Genomic DNA, 23,512 nt, shown 5'->3' with positions numbered 1-23,512 from the left:
AATACAAATCCTTTTTCAAAGGACTTAATTAACAATCATGGACAACTGAGTGTAAGGGCAGTTCCATACACCGCCTGCTCTAATCTCATCTAACACAATGGAGCAATTTTTCAGCTACCTGAAGTAAGTATTCAAAATCCATGAAACTGTTGAAAGATAAGCCACTCCTCTTTGAGGTCCACATAGTACAACAAGTTTTATTAAAGCCAAACAGTAGGGATGAGTAAGAAGTCAGAGACTACCAGTAGCTCCTGTAATCTGATAATTTAAAGTTTATGTTTTACCTGTGATTACCCACGACAGGACAAAGATTTCTCCAGTACTACTATTTATTTATGTTATCTCACTGTAAACACCATTGGACTGATAATCAATTGGAAAGACCTAAACTGTATCATGACACAACTTCTAATCTGCTCTTCCAGAAAGCTGTGCTCCTGAGGTACTGTGCTACTGAGTGCTGAGAGAAAAACTGTTGTGGAACTACTGCAGCTACTCTGTGCCTTCGGTAAGTGCTAATCCATTGGTTCTGTGTTTGTAGTGGGAAACTACAGAGACAGAGGGATGCATAGTGAAGGAGATTTTATTTACTCAGTCTCGAATACATAAATGTACACTGAACTTTGCAGATCTCAGAGTTTTGCCTGCAGCACAGACTACTTAGGATTTTTTAATTAAAAAAAAAGCCAAAACAAAACATGACTTTCCCTATATATACGTCATTTCAAGCTGCACTGGACACTTGCCACAGTTAGAGAAGGAATGCTGGGTGGAGCACATACGGGATTTGAAAAGAGTGGATGATTACTTTCAGTGTGCCCATCTTTCCTATTAAATAGTGACCAAATGAATGCTTTTTAAGCAAACACCTGGTCACTATGGTATCAAGGTACATTACAGACAAATTGAGGCTTGAGGGCATTTTAAATAATGCAGGCACTAGGCTTAAGATTTTGAATTCACTGAATTTATGAACTTCAGACACTTGCACGGAAGGACGAACAAGGTTATTATATTTGGACTATGCACTTTTGAAGATTTGATGTTACTGGTTGTGGCCCATAAACAAACAATTTTAACTACAATTTTATGGTTCTAAGATTAACCTTCCCTGTGTGACTAATTTAGCATTATTTTTTAAAGTACATACTTAGGTTACTAGATATGAATTGTATGTAGTAATGTCATGAATTTTTCTGAAATAATCTAAAATCCTCAATTTTGTCAACAAGGTCAAATACATTTTATCTCTTTCTAACATTTCTTTCATAAATACCTCTGTTTGATTTTGCTTTTAACCTTTTGCTGTTCTTAACCCAGTTAAGATTGTGTGTCTGTTCATAAGGATAGACAGTAAGCCACACAAAGGAAAATCAGCTGTAAACTCAAAATTACCAATCAATGGTTATAACTTTTCTAATATAGTTCCTATTCTTAGAGATAGGTGTTTCACTGTAACATCTTTTGGTTATTTTGGCCAATTACCACTGTTGCACAGTTGAGCATTTGACACAGAAAGGCAGTACTTTTAGAACTTATAAGCTAAGGTAACTGAGAGGAGACTTTGTCATTTATATACCTCAGAAGAATGAACAGGAAGTCAGTCTTTGTCCTGTGATTTGCCTACATTTCACAGTCTTTGGTTTACACAGAAGCAACAGATCTTGTGATCTGAATGTGCTGACATGTAGGAATGGAACTCTGACCTCCAGCAGTCCCATCCTATGCTCTGAGCAGGACAGTACTTATTCCAGCCTGCAAAGGGCATAAATCCCAAGCAAGACTGAAGTTCTCTTCATGCACCTTGAATATGTAAAACCAAAAGCTAATGACACATGAGGATGCATAAACCAGATCAAATCTCAGACGACAAATAGCTTCAAAGGTCAGAGATGTGTCAGCCTGAACTCAGCATAATTTTTGGATCAGTGTTAGTTAATAAATAATCTTAAGTATTATTTAAACTCAAATCCTCAGCTAGTGCTACATATATATACAAGTTTACAGAGCAATACAAGTGACAACACACTACCAAGCAGCAAGATCAAAATTCCATAACCACCCATTCTTACCTTGAGGAGTATTTAGCTAATGATTATCCTTTATGCAAATAGAGCAAGGCCTGACTGAAGACTTTCATTCATTCCAATGAGCAAAAACAGAGCTGATACATTCCTGTCAAAAAGCCATCCAGGTAAGAGATTTGTCTCCCTTCCCACACCTCTGAACTCAGGTTTATTTGTCCTTTGCCTGTTTTCAAAGGTGTGAAACTGCCTCTCTTCACTTATTTTGCACACTGGTGGTGTTTTTTTGGTCATTACATTCTTGTTCATAAATATTGCTCATAAGGCAGATACTGGGAAAAGTTTGTAAAACACGCAGTCAGCTGAAAATAGTATGGCAGTTATTTTTCCTTCAACCTTTGGTCTAAGAGTTCAAGATCAGTCATTTGTCTAGTTTTTATTTATATTTAAGAAAATGTAATGCATGAGGCTTACTTGTTTCTCAAAAGATTAAAAGTGGGAATCTTCTTAGTGATTAAGTATGAAAGAGTGTTTCCAAAATATTGTCCTTATTGCATGTAGTAAACCTAAGATGCCAGTGAAGGCAACAGGAATAAACATGAGAATAGTATATCCATTTGGTGTTCTCTACAACACATTAATATGGCTAAACAATGTCCAGCAAAACCACAGGGCACAAAACAGAGCTTAGTGTTTAACTTTGCAAACAATGACCAAGGTCTTGAAAAGCTGTCTTGAAAAGCTGTCTTGAAAAGCTGTCTTGAAAGATTTATTTAAAAAAAAAAAAAAAAAACAAAAACCAGACTTTCTCTTTGAACAGCTGTCTTTCCAAAAGCAAGAAGTCTGATTTTTAGGAATGTTTTTTTGATTCCACAGAAAGTGCCCTTTTAGTGTCATGTCCTAGGACTCTCCAGAAGAATAATGCTGTCTTGCCCTCAAGTGCATGTCAATATTTTGACCAGCATGTTTTGGAATCCTTGAACAAAACAAGTCTCTGGAGAACCAATGAAACTACTCGATCATTTATTTGGCAAGGTATGATCATTCCCAAAGATTATCTGATGGGCCAGCCTTAACAACAGGTGCTGGCTGACTGTGTGAGTTCCATTGTAGCCTGATTGTCAGCTGAGGGATTATTACATGTCGGTGGCTGCTATCTCACTCACTGGTACACTGAACTGAGAATCCTTGGGAAAGGAAGAATTGAATCTCAGTTGCTGGTGAATGTAAGCATTTTAAAAAAAGCCTAATTTGCCTGGCAAATCCCAGACCAATTTCTAATTGGAAATAAAAGTTGGAAACTGGAGGTTTTTAATTGGAAACACACAAATGTGAAAGATCGTTTGACTCTCAGAATAAATCTCCCCTTAGTACAGCAATTTTAATTTGTAAAGTTGTTCTGGTTTTCCTAACTTGTCAAGACCACTAAGCTGTAATGCTTTTTCCTCTTTCACTTTTGGATTACTCTAACAGTGTTTTGTTAGACTTGATCACTTACAAAACTTAAAGGTTATGCTGACATTTCTAAGCAGTCCTGCAGAACAAAAACAGATTAATAAATCAAAGCAGTAGGTGCTCAAGAAGTATTGTATTATACTATATGCAACTCAGAGGATTTTTTTTCAGACTAGTTAGGTCCCACAAGCTAAATGTCCTCCCTACATCTGTTCAAATATGTCCAGGGTACCAACTGCTGGCTCAGGTTTTTATGCCACCATAAAGGGTCAGAGTGCACTGGGGCAGAGTTTCCAGGTACCTTCCTCTCAAAAAAATCTGGTTTGCAAGCACAACACAGCTCTGTATATTCAATCTATGCACCACAAGTGCAGCTAACCAGGGATTTTCTTCAAAGTTTTGTCAATGCTCAAAACCAGAAAAGTAAGGCAATAAAAGCCATTAAGAGACCAAGAAAGGTTTCTTACAGATAGAAAATGTTTCTGATGAGTGACAAGAACAGTTTAACTCAACAGCTACAGGTGTTTTCAAGCAAACATTTAACTAAAGTGATGTCTCTTATGTTTTTTTCTGTAATTTATGCCACAAAAATACAAATAAACTTCCGTTTATAAATACAAAACGTGCTCTAACCACATTAGTTTGGGACTAATTTTTCATAGTTCAAACATGAAGGAAACTGTAAGCATCACTTGCCTTAAACTCTTTAAAGGACTTTATCCTAACTTACACTTGAAATCACTGTTTTAGAGAGAGTGAGCAATTCTAGTATAGAGTTGTGATACTGTGTGACCACTGTCTCAAATACAGTATTTAAGAGATGTCCTTAGCATGAAGAGTCAGGTTGATCCTGGCTTAGTTTATTCCCCCTTGGGCTTTCTAGAGGTACAGCTTCGGATTTTCTGGTGGACAAACAGGCTGGGGAGACAAAAGGATGCAAAAGAATAAAGTTTTTTTGGGTTGTGCTATTTCACAAAGAACAACTCTTCCAGTTAGAACAGTTATATATATATCAGCAGAATCTGCTGGCCAAGGAATCTGCAAAGAGAAATCCCACAGAACATATTGTAATGAATGCTTCTTCCCCTGCAGAGAGATTTGGTCAGGTCACTGGCACAGTGAAAAGACAGGCAGAAAGGTGGGACTAAGGCCAGCTGGAAAGCTGGGAGTTTGTTTGGCTAGAATTGTTCTTTGCTTAGTTTCTCTTTTTCACAAGATGAACTGAGCCACTGCATTTAACCCGAAAGAATGAGTGGTTAAGACAGTGGTTCTGCTCAATTGTTTTTGCTCATATGGTCAAGGGAAACTTGAAAAAAATTTAACTGTGAAGATTCCAAACATCAAAATACAATTAAAAATAACCAATACTATTTTTGTTGTAGCTGTATGGATGTTATACATGTACATGAATGTGCACACAAGTAAACTTTCACTTGCTTTGAGCAGTCCGGGATGTTCCGATACCAAATTCACAGGCAATGAGCTGACATGTTCTATGCTTACGCTGCTTCATCTGCACATCCCTGCTAAGAACAGCTCTTTCAGCAAGCAAGGGAAAGACTTCTCTTGAATAAAATGCAAACATCACATTCTGTGAAGCTCTGGAGGGGGACAGGGAGACTGAAATAGAGGCTGCCCCTTTCTTATCAACCACTTAGTACAGTCTAAGCTGAAAATGGGTCAGTTTGGTGAACCAGTCCCTAGGGCTCCTGCATATTGCTCAGGTATTACCACTTTGGAAGGCTGGTGTTGTATCTCAGTGCTAAAATCAGAAAGCCAGAGTTTACTCAAGTGCACAGGAGCAGACAGGTATCTCCATAATTCTGTCTTTGGAGATGGCAGAAATACTGGAAGCTCCAAGGTCTGCTAATTTGCACAAATGCACAGGGGATAGCACCCAGCTAAGGTGGAGTCTCCTTTCCTTTACGTGAAGCAATCAAGTTATTACTGAGCTACAGGCATCACAGCCCTGGGTTACACAGCAGGAGAATGTGTTGCTGATAACAGTGTCCCTTCCATAATTTGATGTGACTTTAGTATGCTCTAAAAGCAACGAGGAAACTCTAAACATTAACTGTTTCTGGAAGACAATCTGGTTTTAGAGATGAGTGTTTTACAGCTATGGTGTTCATTTGGCACAGAATCGTAAAGTATATATAGCAGAATAAACAGTTATTTACAGGAAGGAAAGCCTTATTTTCAGGAGGAAAAAGAATTGAAGAAAATGGCCTCCTGTCAGCCTGAAGGCAGAAGATACACGTTTTATTGCAGTAGGTTTCGGGTTTGGGTTTTTTCTTTTGGTTAGTGGCGTTTTGCCAAAAGCTACTACAAGTAGCAGTATAAGTAAGGCAGTATAGCTAAGATATATTCCTAAATTAATCATTCATAAACAACATCTCTTAATAGGTTTCCAAAGATATTATATTCTGATAATTTTATGTATTAAAAAAATCACTATCTTCCCTCGGGAAGCTGCAGAAACAATGCACATGTGTGAATTTCAATGGGATTTTTTTGTAAATACCAAATTACCCCCAGGTAAATTGAATGAGTTTAGAGAGGCAGACAGAAACTGTACAATTAAATATGCGAGCCTAGTGAAAAGAAGCTGATGCAATCTTTTTTATGTAGCCTATAAAAAGCACTCATTGGATATTGAACTGCCCACTAGCTTTTAAGTTTGTAGAGCAAGGAAGGGCACAGTACTTATTTCTTGGCTCTCTGACTTCACTTGGCTGTAAGAAGTGAATGGCATTTGAATAAGGACTTGCTGTCCTCACACACAAGCCTCTCATTCTCCAAACTAATTTAGGTAAGACAGGAAGTACGGGGGGTTTTGCATCTTAAAAATTAGTGTCTTTATCACGCTTGCTAGCATTCTGTATTTGGTAAGTTTTATTCATATGCTCCTAAGTTCTTCTTTTGCTGTTGTAACTTCTTTTATCTTTTCTCTCACATTTGCATTCTAACGAAGACTAGATCCAATCTATTTCCTGTCCAGGCAGGACAGGAATATGCTAGGATATGTCCTAGCATAACCATGCAGTACATTAGGTAGACCCCAATGTAATTCCAAGTAAACTTGGAATTGATAAAATATAGATTTTGATCTTTCTAAATAATTACACTAAATTGCAATTAATGTTCCCTCATGATGGAAATAAACCTTACTTACAAAGAAATGTATACAACAGCAGCTAAAAATGGTTTCATGTAATTGGGATGGACAGAAATCTACTGTTTTTTCAAAACATATCTAAACTACTTTTCAACTTGGACACTCAGTCCATGGGTCTCTAACAAGAGAGTTTTACTGAATTCTAAATTTTCTGCCTTTTACTGAATTATAAATCACCTATCTCTAACACCTAAACACCCTGCTTCAAGTTGTGATTAAATTTTGCATGGCCTCATAAATCATGCTGTATCATTTACAATAACACCTGGGAACTTGTTTAAGATTTCTGCACTAGTTATAGATAATTATCTTCCTGTTATTTTTAATTTATAAGTAGGATAGACAAAAGGCTTTCTAATACCCCACTCTCTTTTTGGACTGCTCAAGATCAAAAGCTTACAGGCTGTTGGCAGTCTATTCTTTTGCTTATGAATTACCCTTCCAGTTGGACTCATAAACCCCTTTGCTTTTTCTCACCTTTGAATTCTACACTTTAACTGGGTGATACCAAACATTAACAAATCAAAATACTCTTCTTAACAACAACAAAAACATATGAAATTTACACAGAGAATGATGCCTTCTGTCACTAGAGTCTAAACTTACTATTAACTGTAAAAGTCATTAGACTATACCAACAGAGTACCGTGCCACTGAGTGTACTTCAAGTTTTAGGAAACTGATGGATATGGCTTCTGTCTCTAGACACTGAAAGAGGAAAGAAACATCTTTCCCTTGTAAGTGAAGACAAGCTTTGACATTATTGCAATGTCACTCTTGGCACCAAAAAAGCTCTGCTGCAGAGATCCTGTCTGTTTAAGACATTGGGAGAGGTTGGGCTTGGAGAAGGTCTGCTTTAATAGAGATTCTGCATACTGTTGTACTAGCACATACAATCTGCATCTAGGTCAATGAGCCACTCCTTATCTCACTACTCATATATGGTCATCCACTCTTGGAAGATGCTTCTTTCTTTCCACTGCAAACCAGAGGATAAGATTTAACACCTGGCATAGTCTGTTTGACATATTCCTCTGCTCCTATTTTTACTTGTTTAGCTGTGCAAGTTAGAGCACTTGCATCTTCTGCCTCTCAGTCATGTCCCCAACCTAGCCCCAAAATTATTTATGATGCACTAAGCTAATTTCAACCTAATTTGACAATTGAATAAACATGCAGAGGTTGAGTTTAGAGAAAAGAGTTCTGTCCATTGAGGCAAGAGACACCAAAAGTACCTCCATCTGGGAAATGCAGATATTTCCCGTCACTGTGTATTACAAAACTAACATGCAGGAGAACTACAGGAAACACTGCCCTTCTTGTTCTGCTGTACACAGAATTATTTGTTACAACTTATTTCCAGAGAGCAAAGCCAGGGTAACTGTGTGTTTAAACCTGAAAACACTAACATGCAGCACTTGGTAACAAAAAGGTAACAGATTCCATCATGATGCATGGTCCATATGTTGCCAAAGTGATATTTGTGAGGAGATGATGAGTAATAGAAACTGCACTTGGAACCAATCTACAGTTCAACAAGCTGGTGTTAAGTAGCAACTACAAAGAGTCCATCAATGACTTGTGTACAAATTTTTGCACAAGACTAAACTGTTGCTCTCCCAAAAACTCTGCTTTACAGGTTCTACTGGCAACATTTTTCTCCTGTGTGCTGACAACAGCTGCAGTAACAGATCAATAATACCACATGCGAGTTACAAATCAGTGACTACAAGGTGCACTCACTATTAGAAAGACTATAACCTACCTCACTAGCACGTTTATTTCACACCATAAAGTGCTACCTCTGTTCACCGAGATCTTTATGACGGAACATTTGAAAGAGATAATGGAAATCTTTGTTAAACTAAGAAATTACTAATTTAAACCCATTTTTCCTCAGTAAAACAAACTGGATTAAATTGAATGTACTCTTTAATATCTCCAAGAAAGGGCTCAATCTACAGATTAGTCTTACATGCCACTGTAGCCCTATGATAGTGTGCTTCTTGGGATGATGCTTCCTTAGAAGCAAAGTCAGGTGACAAACTTTTAGCATTAAAGCATTTGTGCTAAAAAAAAAACTTCATGAATTCCAACCTAACAAATGTTTTCTTCACATGGCAGGAACACATAATTGAAGTAAACTGAGACAATGGAAAGACAACCTGAGGCTACCAGCATGGAAAACAGCACCTCTTCCTTCTTTATCATGGAAAGAAAGACACATGTGAAGATTAACAGGAAAGAAGTCATGCTAGCTAAGCTGAGAAAGAACTGCTCCTGTACCCCACAGAAACTGAAGAACTTTGTTATGGATTTCTTTCCTGTTTTACGATGGCTTCCCAAGTACCGGTGCAAAGAGTACATTTGGGGGGATATTATGTCTGGGTTAGTGATTGGGATCATTTTGGTGCCTCAAGCAATTGCATACTCACTGCTGGCTGGTCTGAAGCCCATTTACAGTCTTTACACATCGTTCTTCGCCAACATCATCTATTTCTTAATGGGCACATCCTGTCACGTATCCGTTGGCATTTTCAGCTTGATAAGCTTAATGGTAGGACAAGTTGTGGACCGGGAACTTCTCTTGGCTGGGTTTGACTTGAATGATGATGCCCCACCAGCCTTGGGTGATGGCTCTCTGCAGAATGACAGTCTGTCCAACAAAACTGCCTTCAACCTTACAATTGCGGGGATAAATGCTGAGTGCGGGAAAGAATGCTACGCTATTGGCATCGCTACAGCCTTGACATTTGTAGCTGGAGTGTATCAGGTAAGTGGCTGCTGCCATCCAGAGGCAAGGTACGAGGTTCCTAAAGCTTCTTTGTATGACCTAAGCTTTGGCTTGACCCTCTTTCAGTGAGAGATAAGAGTATCAGTTCACTTGAATGTAGGTGTACCTTGGACTGTTTTCTCCAGGAAGCCTATGTGTAGGCAACTCAGAGGAAGCATGAGACAGGTGTTTTTTCTTAGCTGCTAGCAAGCACAAATAAAACAAGAGTCTTCTGCAAGACCACTAACACTGTTTTGATATTCTACTGCTTCTCAGCCTCGTTGCTTTCATGGGACCAGGACTCCCACTACAGATCTTACCATGAGGGAAATTCCCAGGTAACTGTGTACTTCAACAATGAGGAAGTAATTCTGTTTCTTTTTTAATAAAGGTGCAGACATACTCATTCTACAGGTTCAGAATGTGCGACTCAGTGTTTTGCTAGGGGGTGCTACATTCTACCAAACTGCTGTCCAAAGATAATTCAAAAGCAGAAAGGACAAGAGGAGAAATAGATTGACTAGCCTGCTTTTCAGACAGTGGCTATGCTGGACTCCTTGAGACTTGCGAACATGCTGCCCCTCACAGGGATATTAAGAGAACACAGAAGGAATCATCAGGAACACACTTAACCTATTAATTGTTTATATACATATATATATGAATTAAGAAAGAACTAGCTATTATCCTGTTTACTAAGAAATTTCAGATCATATTTATGAGCAAAAAAAATGCCGTTGTGAAGCTGTATTTTCAAAGGCTTCTAAGGAAGGAGAAGGAATTAGTTAGGGACAGTATCCTGAGATATGGGAAAGTCTGTGAGCGCTTCTGTCACTTCCGACCTTATGCATGCCACAAAGGCTCTCTGTGCTCCACCTTCCCTTCTGTTCACCAGCCTAAAATTAAAAGCTATTTAATACAACACCTAAAGTAGAGATCTTACCTCTTGTCATTCAAATTCTGTTCACATCGCAAAGGCTGTACATTTTAACTTTATTCACTTTGAGACAGAAAAAGAGAAAATTTGCTTTGGTATAACAGAAGCATTTTGGATCCACTACTCTTTTGCATGAGAAATAAAATTTAGACAAGCCACTTCAGTGGAGTCACCTCAGATCAGTGTTTGATTGACCCTGTCTCAAACTCCTCATTCACCTCCTGGGTTTGTAGGGTCCCACAATAGTAAAGGGAATCACGTTTCAAAAGCAGACTGGAAACAACAAAGGATAATTCCTGTTTTAAGACTGAAATAGCCAAATGCTATCAGCCTCCAGCTAGTTCTCTTCCATCTGTGCTTAATTATTTGCAGCAAAAGTTATAGCTCACCTATTTTTTTTTCTTTTTCTGTGTTTCCTCAGGTTCTAATGGGGATCTTTCGTCTGGGTTTTGTATCTATGTACCTATCTGAGTCAGTACTAGACGGCTTTGCAACCGGTGCTTCCTTAACCATTTTAACAGCTCAAGTGAAATATCTGATTGGAATAAAAATTCCACGCAGCCAAGGGCACGGGATGCTTGTTATTACCTGGATTAACATTTTCCGGAACATTTCTCAGGCCAACCTTTGTGATGTCATCACAAGTGCCATTTGTATCGTGGTGCTGGTCACTGCGAAGGAACTGGGAGATCGGTATAAGCATAAACTGAAATTTCCTCTTCCCACAGAGCTGGTAGTTATTGTTGTGGCAACACTGGTGTCACACTACGGGAAGTTAAATGAAGTCTATGCATCCAGTGTTTCTGGAGCTATTCCAACAGGATTTATTCCTCCAGAGGTGCCACAGTTCAACTTAATGCTCCGAGTCGCTGTAGATGCTTTGCCTCTTGCCCTGGTCAGTTTTGTCTTCACTGTATCCCTTTCCGAAATGTTTGCAAAGAAATATGCTTACACCATCCGAGCCAACCAGGAGATGTTTGCTGTGGGGTTCTGCAACATCATTCCTTCTTTCTTCCACTCTTTCGCAACCAGCGCAGCTCTGGCAAAAACCCTCGTCAAAACGTCTACAGGCTGCCAGACTCAAGTCTCTGGAGTAATTAGTGCAATGGTGGTTCTGCTGGTGCTGCTCTTCCTGGCACCTCTCTTCTACTCCTTGCAGAAGTGTGTCCTGGCCTGTATCATTATTGTCAGCCTCCGAGGAGCCCTGAGGAAGTTCAGAGATGTGCCAGCACGGTACCGCGTGAATAAAGTGGACACACTTGTTTGGGTCATTACCATGTCTGCCTCTGCCTTGGTCAGCACAGAAATAGGGTTGTTGGTTGGCATTGTTTTCTCCATGTTATGCATTGTTGTTCGGACACAGCGGCCACGGACAGCCCTGCTTGGTCAGATCCAAGACACAGGCTTTTATGAGGATGACTTCGAATATGAAAATCTCTCTGCTGTTCCAAAGGTCAAAATATTTCGTTTTGAGGCTCCACTTTACTATGCAAATAAAAACTACTTCCTAAAGTCTCTGTACAGACTGACCAACTTAGATCCTAACCTAGAAGCTGCTAGAAGGAAGAAATGTGAGAAGAAGGAAAAGCAGCATCTGCAAAAGGGAGATCACAGAACTGCTAACGGACTGGGCATTGGAGAAACCACTCTGCAACTAGTTCCTAAGCAAATTGATTTCCAAACCCTTGTTGTAGATTGCTCATCCATCTCATTTTTGGACAGCACTGGAGTTAATACTCTAAAGGAAATCCTGAAAGACTATAAGAACTTAAACATTTCCGTTCTCCTGGCTTGCTGCAATCCCTCAGTGATAGACTCTCTGAAAAGAGGAGGTTACTTTGGAAGAGATTTTGGAAGCATGCAGGAAATGCTGTTCTACAGTATACATAATGCTGTGCTGTTTGCAAAAGACCAAAAGCTTCCAGCAGACTGCTCAGTTTAACCCTGTGTCTTCCTTGACAATTCACCACAAAAGCAACAGATGCAGTGGGGCAATTTGCAACAGGTAAATTATCAGACACACTATTGGCTACGTACAAGCCATTCTCCCCTGAAGAGCTCCACTATTTGTCAGATGCCACGTAGAACAGCCACCGAGGATGCAGTCCAGGACAAGCATGGAACAGGTCAGATTATCACCTGCACCTTCACTTCAAAATGCAGGTGATGTGCAGTAAGGCAGTTTGGGATTGGCTTGTCCCTCGTACCATGATCATTTTTGACCCAACATGCATGTCATGGAACTGTTGTGCTCATGGTCAGCCCAGTGTCACCTGGATCTCCCAGGGTTAATGACTGGTTTGTGTTAATAAGAGGGCTAAGCCATTCCCATGAAAATGCATCAATCCAGCATCCTGGACACATAATGGTTTAAATTCTGGCTTGCAAGGCCCTGCCCCTTCCATCATTCCAGGTGTGCTCCTAAACAACTCCCACTCTTTGCACACAAATAAAATGTATAAAATACTGTGGAATGTAGCATGCCTCTCCTCCTCAATTACACAGGTTCGATAACATAACCTGCCACAGGAGAAGAAATCATGATTCATCACAGGTTCCTCTCAAAATTTCCAAAAATTGCTGCTGGAGTCACATGTTTTATTGGCTTAAATCTGTCATAATTAGTTACTGAAGGCAGTGATATCCCTAATGATGTCAGAAGAAACATGACCGATGCAAGATTTTGTAACTAGTAAGAGAAGATAAACTGGATTAGGAAAAGCAAATGGCATTACCTGCCAGTCACACAACTACCCACGTAGCTGTACCACCATCCTGTAAAAATAAGTTGCTTCCGGTAGGCAGATGCAACTCCAATTCAGGGATACATAAGGACCACCCAACACAAAAACCTCAGAACCGTAATGCAGTACATCACCTTCTTCCTACAAATGCCTGCCTGGGTTCAAAGAAAAACAGGAGCAAATAGAGTAGGGTGGGAAGGTAAATCTGTGAGTTGCCTACAAGGGGATTGATAGGTCAGTCAGAACTACCTGACTGGTCTTCTCTGATGCAATGCTAACTAAGTATTACAAGTAACATACTTGGCCCAAGTAAAGGGAGCAATGCTTTGTAACTTGTGGTCCTCGTATGTTGGAAAAATTCCACCACTGTTTGTACATACTACAGATGTGGTGGGGTTTTGTTTGCTTTGGTTTTCTTTCTCCTATCGTATTAATCTTGGATTTGAGGTCCACTAGACCATGTTTTCCAGGTCTAGTCAGTTTCTGTAATAATCTACATTAACTGCTGTTCATTGTGCTTTATATGTCATATGATACTCCCAGTGTCACTTGTGTTGTTATATATGCATATTCTTTTTTTTTTTACAAATAAGCATAGTTTTGGATTTTGATTTTAACAAAGTTAGTACTCAGTGTTCTGGCTCATGGCATAGGCAGAATATCCTCTGCTCAAGTTTATAATTAATTACCTGCACAAAAGGTAGCAAAGCTGCTCTGTCTCTCGCATTTATCGTGGCTGGTTCATACAGCACCAAGCACAGAAGGAAATTGTATCAGAGCTGTGCCTTGAACAGTTAGCAGACTCTAGAAACAGAGTCCACATAGAAGCTCTAGAAACAGAGCTCCCATGTAGGCAGAAGCCATTTCTTTGCTGTGACATTAAAAAAAACAACAAACAGAAGTCAGGTCAACACAACATGTGACTTGCTTGTTTCAACTTTTTAGGTCTCCGAAAGAAAGAACACTCAAACTGAGGCTCTCCAGGTGCCCCAGGCCCTGTCTGGCTCTCAAGAACAAATATTTTGTTAAAGGAAAAGTAGTGCATTACCAAAAGATAAAACATAAACTCCCCCTCCCCCAAAAAAATGTCTTCACAAGGATTAAGAATAGCACAGTATTAGTTGATTCAATACTGACACTTTCATGAACTCGTTACAAAAGCGTATCAGCTGCACACTGTTAATAAGGCCAGAGTGGTAAAACCTGTCAGAAATGTCTCGAGATTAAAGGATCGAAAATTGGCAGTATTTTCCTGTCACAAACCAATTCCCTGACATTATTATTTGAATAGCTGACTTGGTATGCCTAGCTTTTCTGTTCTAAAAGGAAATGAGCAGAGCCCAAGGAGAAAATATTGCTTTTTGTCTGTGTAACCATTCTTTGATCAGGAAATACCTCTTTTAAGGTCCTTAACTCCTCATGCAGCAAGCATGAGGAGTTAATACCACACAGACACTCTTAGGCTGCTATGCCAAAACAAGCTGCCCTTGGAAGTCAAATAAAACATCCTAGCAATCCAGACATTTTTTAGCTTTATGGATCAATCTACCAATCCAGAACATAAAGAAAAAAATGCAAAAAATACCCTTAACTCTAGATTAATCTCATTTTAAAAGAGAAAAAAAGAGATTCTAATGGAGGATGCATCCTTGCAACAGTCTTCAGAGAAAAATGAAGAGAGGCTGAGAAAATTGAGTCAGAATTCTCTTTTTCATCATATTTATTGTAGGAATGATACCAAAGGATACCTAAGTTAAGAAACTTGGCTACACATAAGAGACAGTAAGCTTTAGGACTTTTACTACAAAGAAAGAAACTACTGATCAGAAGAAACCATAAGAACAATTTTCTGGTTTGGTTTTACTGGCAGAACTGGCTCACAATCCAGCTGTGTTGGACAATGTCAAACACAGCAGGGAAACAATTTCAGTGCTGTGCTGTAGGCATGCTGGGAGACTGTGAATTATTTCTAAGGAGTATGTAAAAGTTAACTAAAAAAGTAAACCTTTTTCTAGTACATTTATGTTTGCTATACTGTGTTATACCAAGGTTAAGGACATGAAGATTGAAAATTAACAAAAACTGCTGATTCTCTTCTCTCCTCATCTACCAGAGATTAAGTATGGTGACTTGGAGAGGGGTTGGGGATGGTCTTGTAATTCCAACTATGTTAATACTAATACTGTTGAAATAAAGATTGTTATATGCCTTTTAGGAAATGTTATATGCTTCATATAGAATGACTGTATTTTTGTTCACTGTGATGCCTTGTGATTTATCATGTACCATGTATCAAACAGATTTTAGTACTGCTGCGTAAGAATGGAAAAGGTTTCCTAACTCGTGGACTCTGTGTGTCCCTTGGAGCTGGGCAAAGAGTTGGGAATCTTCAGCTCAAACTGTCCTGTTGACTAGTGCAGTATGGCAAGAAAGTGTGGTTTAGGTGTCAAAATAGCTCTGTTTATTGGCACTGGTAACTAACAACCTGGGAACTGTCCAGTCCACCTTGGGTTCCCCAATAATCATCAATAATTCTATGTCACAAGACCAAGAGACAAACATGTGCTTTTGGCTGGAAAATAAAACTAGCAGTTCTTTGAAAATAGTTTGCCTTGTATCCTTTCACAGGCGGTGAAACGACGAGCTAACTCAGAATAAGGAAAAAGTTAAGGAGGTGGGTTTCTTGTACTAGAAAATGGTTAAAATAAAGGGATGCACTTGGCATTCGGGGATTAGAAGACATAATGAGAAAGACCACTAGAGAAGCAAGAAGGGGAAGGTGACAGTCTTTTATTTGAGCACATCTGCTTCCTGGGAGAAACATTTATGAAACCTTTTTGATGATGGCACAACTGTGAGGAAAAGCAAAGCCTCTATCTGCTAGGATTCCACAGAAGTGGTACCTCCTGGTCCTCTGTTTTCTCTAAGTGTTCCTCTTGAGTCAAGTGCCCATTTTCACATTCCATGAAGTCTTCTCTGCTCACTGACCCCATGACATAAGACAGTTCTGCTTGTTGGAGGTTTCTCACCCAAAACTTCTTTACATCCTTCTGGAAACCACCGGTCCAAGAAGAAAACTGCACATGCGCAGAATTCGGCGTCAGGACTGAATTTCTCCTTCTCAGACTTGCATTCCTGCCTGTTGCTTTTTTCCATTCCAAGGTTTGTCTGCATGCTCCATGCTCTCACCCTTTCCAAATCACTGCTGACGCTCAGACCACTGGTTGTACTTCCACAACTCAAATGTCTCCTTGTCTTTGACAAATGCACATTTTTTTTTGCAAAATGAAGAGTTTTAAGCCTGGTTCTTAAAACAGTAGCAAAGTTTCTAATTACCACATATCAAGGCTGGGCTAAATATCGAGGATAGTGGGTTAGAATCCTACCCTTGAGGCACTACAGCTTTGTTGGGGACTTCCTGATTGACTGCTAAGTTTCCATGCTCCTAGGATATTAACTGTGTCAAGGATTTGAAAGACTCAGTGCCTCAATCCCTAAAAAGGCTGAGCAGAGTCCATGACAGATGCATTCCTTTCCCGCATTTGGAAAGCCCAATTCAACACACGGCACAGCTAAGACAGGCCGTCAGGAGCAATTTTGAGCTCCGACTGTAAATGTGGCCACTTTCTTTTCACAGGTACTCACAGATTTTTCCTAAGTCAGATGGTTACAGAAACCTGAAAGATCCAAGCCATCTCTCAGGAGAAACTTCTGAGATCTAAGACAAGGACCCCAGCAGCAGTGAGCAGTGGTATTTGTCCTTGCCACTGGATCACTGCAAGAGTACAAATCCCACAGTCCAATAAGAGAGGGAAACACAGCAGGGGAAAGGGTGTTCCCTGGAAACTTCCACAGGGAAAGATGAGAGCGAGGAGCTCTGTTACCTGCTGTATTCACAGATGGACTAACATACAGAGGCCATTCTAGGCTACAGATACAATACTTATCTGTGTGCAGGGCTTCTCATCACCTTCCCAAAAATCTATATAAGCAAGCACACCTTAATACCAAGGAAGAAAACTTCTGTTCCTAATGCACACATGCTGCTCTTTTGCTCACGTGCCATTTCCACAGACGGAGCTCTCCTTCCCCTTGTTTCTTCCCAATAATGATAACTTCCCATCGTCCTGCATCTGGGATAGCACACGCAACAGTAATGTGGATTTTAAACATGCTCAGCTCAGTAACAGTCTGAGCCAGGCAAAAAACTTTAAGAGCTATTAAAATTTTTGATGGGGTTTTATGTTTTGTCTTCCCTCACAGACCAATCACTCCTACTCTAGGCATCTGTATTTGGTTATTTCCATGGGTATATTGGCATGAGTGCATTTAAACTGAGCTAAAATGGGACTTGAAAGGCAACGAATTCCAACACTGTCCTCCCAAATCTGACACGTATTTCCTTAGAACTAGATATGCTATTTTTATGTGAGTCCTTTTGGAAGAGGGTATTAACTGGTATTACACCAATTCACCACCTTAGTTGTCACTACCTGTGAGTGCACAGGTGGGTTCAGGATGCAAAAAGTAACTTCCAAGTTAGGTAGAAGGAAGACAGAAATAACAGTAAAACAGTGGTAGTTTTCATTTGGACCCCTCAGTAAATCAGGCTTGTATCAATCTTCATGGGACTTTTTTTGCTGTATCATGTCTCCTAAATTAAAGGACCAAAAAGTAAGCCACCTTTCTAGTCCCTCAGCTTCTCAACAGAAGCTCCCTCTTTCTCAGTCTCATAAAACCTCAAAATAATTCCCATCCATTGGAACATAACTGAATTCCAAGGAAGCACAGATATGCCCAGCTTGCAATTAGACAAAACAAATATCAAAGTGAGCATCTGCTGGGCCTTTAAATGTGTCACGTTTTCCCAGACTTTGACTTGAGGTGTTTGCTTACCTAAGAGCAACTAATTCCAGTAACCAGTGAATTCGAACTTGTTCAATGCCACCATGCGGAACAGAGGAAATGTAGGCAAGGTTCAGCTCTTGGTCTTTGCTCAGGTCAAACAGGTCAGCACGGCTGTGAGGTAAAGGAGGGCTTCAGGAGAAGAGGGACAGAAAAGAAACAACACATTGCAACATTAAATAACAGCGCCACTGGGTATGCAAAGATGCCTACGCTAAGTCCCTGCACCAACTGCGAGATCCCACTCAGCATGAGGAGCACCGTTTAACATGAGGTGAAAGCAAAACGGAGTTGCAGGTTATTTGGGGCTAACTGACTACACATGTGGTTTGCCAAAGTGGAACACAGCTTGGGTGTATTTCATTGTCACCCTCACAGGAAAGCGTTGCAGGCAGTCATTACTGCACAGACAGCAATCTCAGGCAGCAGTGGCCCTAGGAAACCATACAGGGGCATTCACCCTGTTTCTGAGTAACTAATGGTAAAGGGAGCTCAGCGGCTCTTAGGTTTGGAATGGAAGTCAGATTTGCTGACATCTGTAGTATGGAAAATATGGGCTTGACCTTCCTGCTGAAGTTCATGCAATGACATCAATTTGTGCTCTGCTGTGGAAGCTATACTTGTTAGAAGCAAAATTAGACGCTCAGAGCCTTCACATTCTTCAGCCATGTTCAGCTCAGCCCTAAGCATAAGGAAGCACAGGGATATGCGGCTTGAGGTTCCCATGCTTCGCACTGCAAGCAATTTAACAGGCTCACAGCTATATGGCCACAATCGTGCCAACGTGACTTTGGTGTCTACTTACTCCATTGAAATCAACGCCACACTGCAGCAAATTTCTGTTTTCCCTATCTCCACCAATACCCAGCTGCAAGATGGAGTTCTCAACCCTGCCCTCCACAAGTCAGAAACTCAGAATGCTCTGGGTTTGGGCATCCTCGGGGACTTTCATTAAGCCTCTTGGTAATGTGTACATTCTGAGTGGTAAAGCATTTGTATTACAGGAAGGATAAAACAGCACTGCCCCTAAGGCTTGGTAAAATACTTCCAAATGTTTTCACACTGCAGCAAGAGATCACTTGTGCTCTAATTGCACTGTTCCAGTGGATGAGGACAATGTTACTGTCTGTTCAGATTCTGAAGAAGTGCTTTACAACTACTCTGAAATTCAAACCAGCTTCAGTTCAACAGTGGCAAAATCGGAAAGCTGAGACATAGAGCATCCACATATTTTTTCTTAGTCCATGCTGAATAAACACTCTGAAATTCACACTCTGCTAGAGAGAAATCTAGCAGAATCCACGATGAGACACAAAAGAGCTGACAGAATAGTGGATTTTGTTAGTGGTGATATCTGTCCTTTCCTGTTCTGAGTGCAAAGTGTCCATCCAAGAGAACCTCAAGCCTTGCTCCCAGGCTTTATCAGCTGCTGATCCACAGCTGTGCCCTTGCCCAACTGTTTGAAACCGTGATACAGAAAAGAAGCTTTAACAGCTGGAACGCAGTTGTGCCACTGTGTGAGCTTTCAAGGGAGCTTGAGAAATACCACTGTTGGCCAAGTGTTATAACTGCATAGCTCCTGACCCATGGAGAGTCTCTGCTGCTGCTCCTCTGCCTTTCCCTCACATGCCTTTCATGTTTGCAGCATTCCAAAAGTTTCACACAATTAAGACCATAGGTGTTTCATAGGCTGCAGTTCGAATGGGCTAAACATACTATTTTTAAGGTAGATTTTCATTAAAGTTTCCTAACATTTCAAGCAAAAATTAAAACAAAAAAAATGAAACAACAAAAGAAAAAAAGGAAAAACCAGAAAGCTCAAACATTTTTTCTTAATCAGAATGTATTTTAGGTTCTGTTCTCTTTTCCCAACAACGTGGAAAATTAAAAAAAAAATGTTGCAAGTTTTGACTTAGGGTATCTTTACACTTCATACAAGGAAAAAAAAAAAAAAAAGGACGCAAATTCTTTTTTCCAAAGCACATGCTGCTGATTCCACCCCTACTGCAACTCTTTTCCATACAAGTGTTATTTAATCCACTGTCTGCCTAAACGGAGGAGGTCATAATCCGTTTAGAGTCAGACAGAAGCACGGCACCAGAATGCACCATCTCTTGCTTTCAAGCCTGCTAAAAGCCTCACAAAACTTGAAGGTTCAACCCCAGTTAGTTTAGCAAGATTGGGCTTTCTCCAAGAATCAGAGCACCAGCAGGATACAGCAGATCAGATTTTTTTCACGGTCCCAGCCATCCCCGTCTTAGACCAACCGGACTCACCGGCCGCATCAGGAAGATGGTGCGTGTGGAAAGTGTTTGTCAAGAGGAACAAACTCCTAGCACTGTCGGTCTTTTGTATGATACTCCCAGAACTATCAGAAACTTTGCCTGGGCCTTTTCCATTGCCGTGGCAATGGAAACACTGAAAAGTAAAGGGAATGAGTTCAGAGCACCAACATCTGTGCTGTGCTGGGGGAAGAGGGGGGGCTTCGCGTGCTCGAGGGGGCAACGAAGCACCTCGGCGAGGGAATGTCGCCTGGGCCTACTTTTTGGCCAGCTCACGTTAGTTTGGCCACATCCCCCATCCCGCTCTACACCAGTGGGCAAGGGGCAGCAAGGCCCCCCTGCTCCCACAGCAGCAGGCTCGGGAGAGCCTCGGTTCCTCCTGGAAGGCAGAGCCTGCACGTCCTGGGGGACCGAGAGGGCGGGAGGCAGCCGAGGCGAGAGCCCCGGCTCGGGGCGGGAAGGGGGGTAGGGAAAGGGCGGCCGGGGCCAGGCCGTGCGCGCTTACCAGAAGCCAGTGCTCCTCCAAAAGTGCCGCAGGGGCCGCTCGGCCCGCCGGGCATCCACGTACACCTCGTACGCCGGGGAGCCCGCGCCCAGCGGCACCAGCAGCAGCCACAGCAGCGGCCCCATGGCGGCGGGGCCCGCCTCGGGGGCGAGCGGCGCCCGGAGCCCCGCGGCCCGGCGGCCTCGCTGCTCGCCGCCCAGCACGGCCGCGGCCGCTGCGCCGGCGCCGCCGCCCGCCGGGGCCCTCCCGCCCGGAGGACGCCGCGGGGCGGGCGGGCTTTGGGGGCTGCGGTTCCCCCGCGCCCCACGCGAGGGCGGCTGACACCGCCGGCACAGCCCCCGCCAAGGGCGGCGTGGCGGCGGCGGAATGGCCTTCCCTCCCTCCCGCCCCCGAACAGCCCGTGGGCGGGATGCGGAGTCCGTCAGCTGCTCCCGCCCGAGCGCGTTTGTTGGTCTCGGTACGGCGGGGAGCACTGCGCGGCCCCGGCGCTGAGAGCCAGACCGAGTCCCCTGGGCTGCATCCAAAGCAGCGCGGCCGGCGGGGCGAGGAAGGGGATCCGCCCCTCGGCTCTGCTGTGGTGAGGCCCCGCCTGGAACCCTGCATCCAGCTCTGGGGCCCTCAGCACGGGAAAGGACATGGAGCTGCTGGAGCGAGTCCAAAGGAGGGCCACGAAGTTGAAAAAAAAGAGAGAACTGGAGCACCTCCCCCAGGAAGACAGGCTGAGAAAGTCGGGGCTGTTCAGCCTAGAAAAGGGAAGGTTGCGTGGAGACCCGTGGCAGCCTTCCAGTGTCTGAAGGGGCCTCCACCAGGGGAGAAGCCAGAGAGGGACTCTTCATCAGGAACTGTGGTGATAGGACAAGGAGCGAGGCGTACAAACTGAAAGAGGGGAACTTTTGGTTAGGTATCAGGAGGAAATTCTTTACTGTGAGGGTGGTGTGGCGCTGGAACACATCATCCAGGGAGGTTGTGGATGAAAACGCCCTCGACCCTGGGGGTTTTCAAGGCCAGGTTGGATAAGGCCTTGAGCAGCCTGGTATAGTGAGAAGTGTCCCTGCTCTTGCCAGGGGAACTGGGGCTGGGTGATCTTTGAAAGATTCCTTCCAACCCTTAACATTCTGATTCCATGAAGAGCTTTAAAAGCTCATACACAGTGTCTAGCTTGATTTTCTAAACATTTGTTTGTTACCACTTGTACCTGAGGACTGGGTTTTCCGTGGGAAAACCTGTTTCTTGGGATCCCTCTCTTTAACCTATTCCTCCTTCGGGAATCTCATCAAGCCTTGCCAACTCAAAGTAAAATTTGGAACTGATCCACTCTTCCACATCCCCGAATACCACAGCAACATCCCATTTTGTGTTCATTAGTTCTGATTAATTGGGTGGGTGGAGTACTCCATTCTGATTTCTGACAGAGGTTTTGGATTTAGCAGGGGAAATTGTGGGCCTCTGTAACAATGTCCACACCAGGGAAACTGCAGAGAGCAGCCAGGAAAAGAACCCACATCAGACACAAAGCTGGGAGATAGAAGATAAGACAAAACCCCTGCCACAGGGCAGACACAACAGGGTGCATCTCTGCATCACCCCTGGGTTTCTCTTCCACGTCTGAGAAAGCATCTAATAAGATATTTCAGGGTACTTCCAAAGAAGTGCAATTCCTAGCAGAATTCATAGCAGCAAACCTTTTTTTCCTCACCACAGCTGCTCTGGTACCTCCTGCCAGTGAAAGAAAATGCAGGAGAAAGAGTTACCTGCTCCCTGTGAAGGAGCCCGATAATGCCTCTGTTCCCAAAATACCTCAGGGCTGCTATGGGGTGAGCAGCTTGGACCATATGATTTGCTTTTTCCCAAGCAAGGTAGTCAGCAGGACCAGCGTGTTCCTGGCAGCTTTTGCAGGTCAAACGCCAGGCTACACTGATGAAATCCAGTGATCTACTTCACAAGACTCCCAAGCCTCTTCTCCCAGGGTCAGGGCAAATGCCAGGGTTACTGCAGATGACCTCCAGCAAACAGTCTGCCAGGTGTAAAAGTTTGATTCAGAGCTGGACACCTACATCCAGCTTGCTTTGAGCATGGTTTTAGAGACGGGCAAGCAGAGCCATGACAAAGACCCTAGTTAAAGAAAAGTTCCCCTACTGCCTTTGACTTTGTGCTCATCCAAGGGCTGGGAAGTGTCCAGCGGGAGTTTTTCTGTGGAACATTTTGCCAGGGAAGTTTCCCAGAGCTGACATTCCCCCCCAGAGCACACTGGGGATTTTAGGCCAGCCTCCTCCTGTCTCCCTGCAAAGACTGAGAGCTCTTTCTGCCCTAAGGCATTCCGGAGAAGGCACAAAGGCACAGGGAATGGAGAGCAGGAGTGTGCACTGGCCCTTTCCAGTAAATTGAGGCCGACCTTCCCAGCTGTCTGACCAGTGTAAAATCCTCCAGTGTCTCAAGCTAGACAGATGAGAGTAAAACTTGAGTAAACCCTGTTACTCTTGAGCTTGAAACACTCCTCTGAGAAAGACTGTGTAAGGCAGCTGAACCCAGCTGCTCTCCCTGCAGCATCCCTGCAGAAGTTTTGGGAACACAGATATTCCAGGCTTCTCCAGGCATGTCAGGGAGCAGGTAAATCTTCCTGCTCATTTTGTTTCTCTGTTGGGAGGTATCTGCACAATGCACAGGAAATCTCTGTGTGAGTGTGTGTTTGTGTGTGTGTGAGTGTGTGTG

The 23,512-nt window shown here is 42.4% G+C and overlaps 2 protein-coding genes across 6 annotated transcripts in view; one reads left to right on the top strand and one right to left on the bottom strand.

Moving 5' to 3' along the window:
• The window catches only part of SLC26A1 (solute carrier family 26 member 1), a 34,937-nt gene extending 19,223 nt beyond the window's left edge, over positions 1 to 15,714 (top strand). For 2 of the 5 annotated variants that reach the window (XM_050328934.1, XM_050328931.1), the window contains 4 exons: positions 426 to 508; positions 2,901 to 3,059; positions 8,782 to 9,430; positions 10,789 to 15,714. In XM_050328934.1, coding sequence (XP_050184891.1) covers positions 8,810 to 9,430; positions 10,789 to 12,309 — 2,142 coding nt within the window. In that variant the 5' untranslated portion in view covers positions 426 to 508; positions 2,901 to 3,059; positions 8,782 to 8,809 and the 3' untranslated portion in view covers positions 12,310 to 15,714. Of the gene's footprint in view, positions 1 to 425; positions 509 to 2,900; positions 3,060 to 6,196; positions 6,292 to 8,781; positions 9,431 to 10,788 lie in introns of those variants that run through there. The other 3 variants (XM_050328933.1, XM_050328932.1, XM_050328935.1) reach the window with 2 other exon arrangements.
• IDUA (alpha-L-iduronidase) overlaps positions 1 to 20,964 on the bottom strand; it is a 43,115-nt gene extending 22,151 nt beyond the window's left edge. The window contains exons 1-2 of the mRNA XM_050328936.1: positions 20,804 to 20,964; positions 18,008 to 18,148 (exon numbers count right to left, since the gene is read on the bottom strand). Coding sequence (XP_050184893.1) covers positions 18,008 to 18,148; positions 20,804 to 20,928 — 266 coding nt within the window. The 5' untranslated portion in view covers positions 20,929 to 20,964. The remainder of the gene's footprint in view (positions 1 to 18,007; positions 18,149 to 20,803) is intronic.
• Positions 20,965 to 23,512: the final 2,548 nt, after the last annotated feature.

This window comes from Myiozetetes cayanensis, unplaced genomic scaffold, assembly GCF_022539395.1.
Source record: "Myiozetetes cayanensis isolate MyiCay16 unplaced genomic scaffold, myiCay2020 scf4, whole genome shotgun sequence".
NCBI classification, from domain to species: domain Eukaryota; kingdom Metazoa; phylum Chordata; class Aves; order Passeriformes; family Tyrannidae; genus Myiozetetes; species Myiozetetes cayanensis.
Note: the sequence above shows the minus strand (reverse complement) of the source record. Positions and strands in the feature narration are given on the sequence as shown.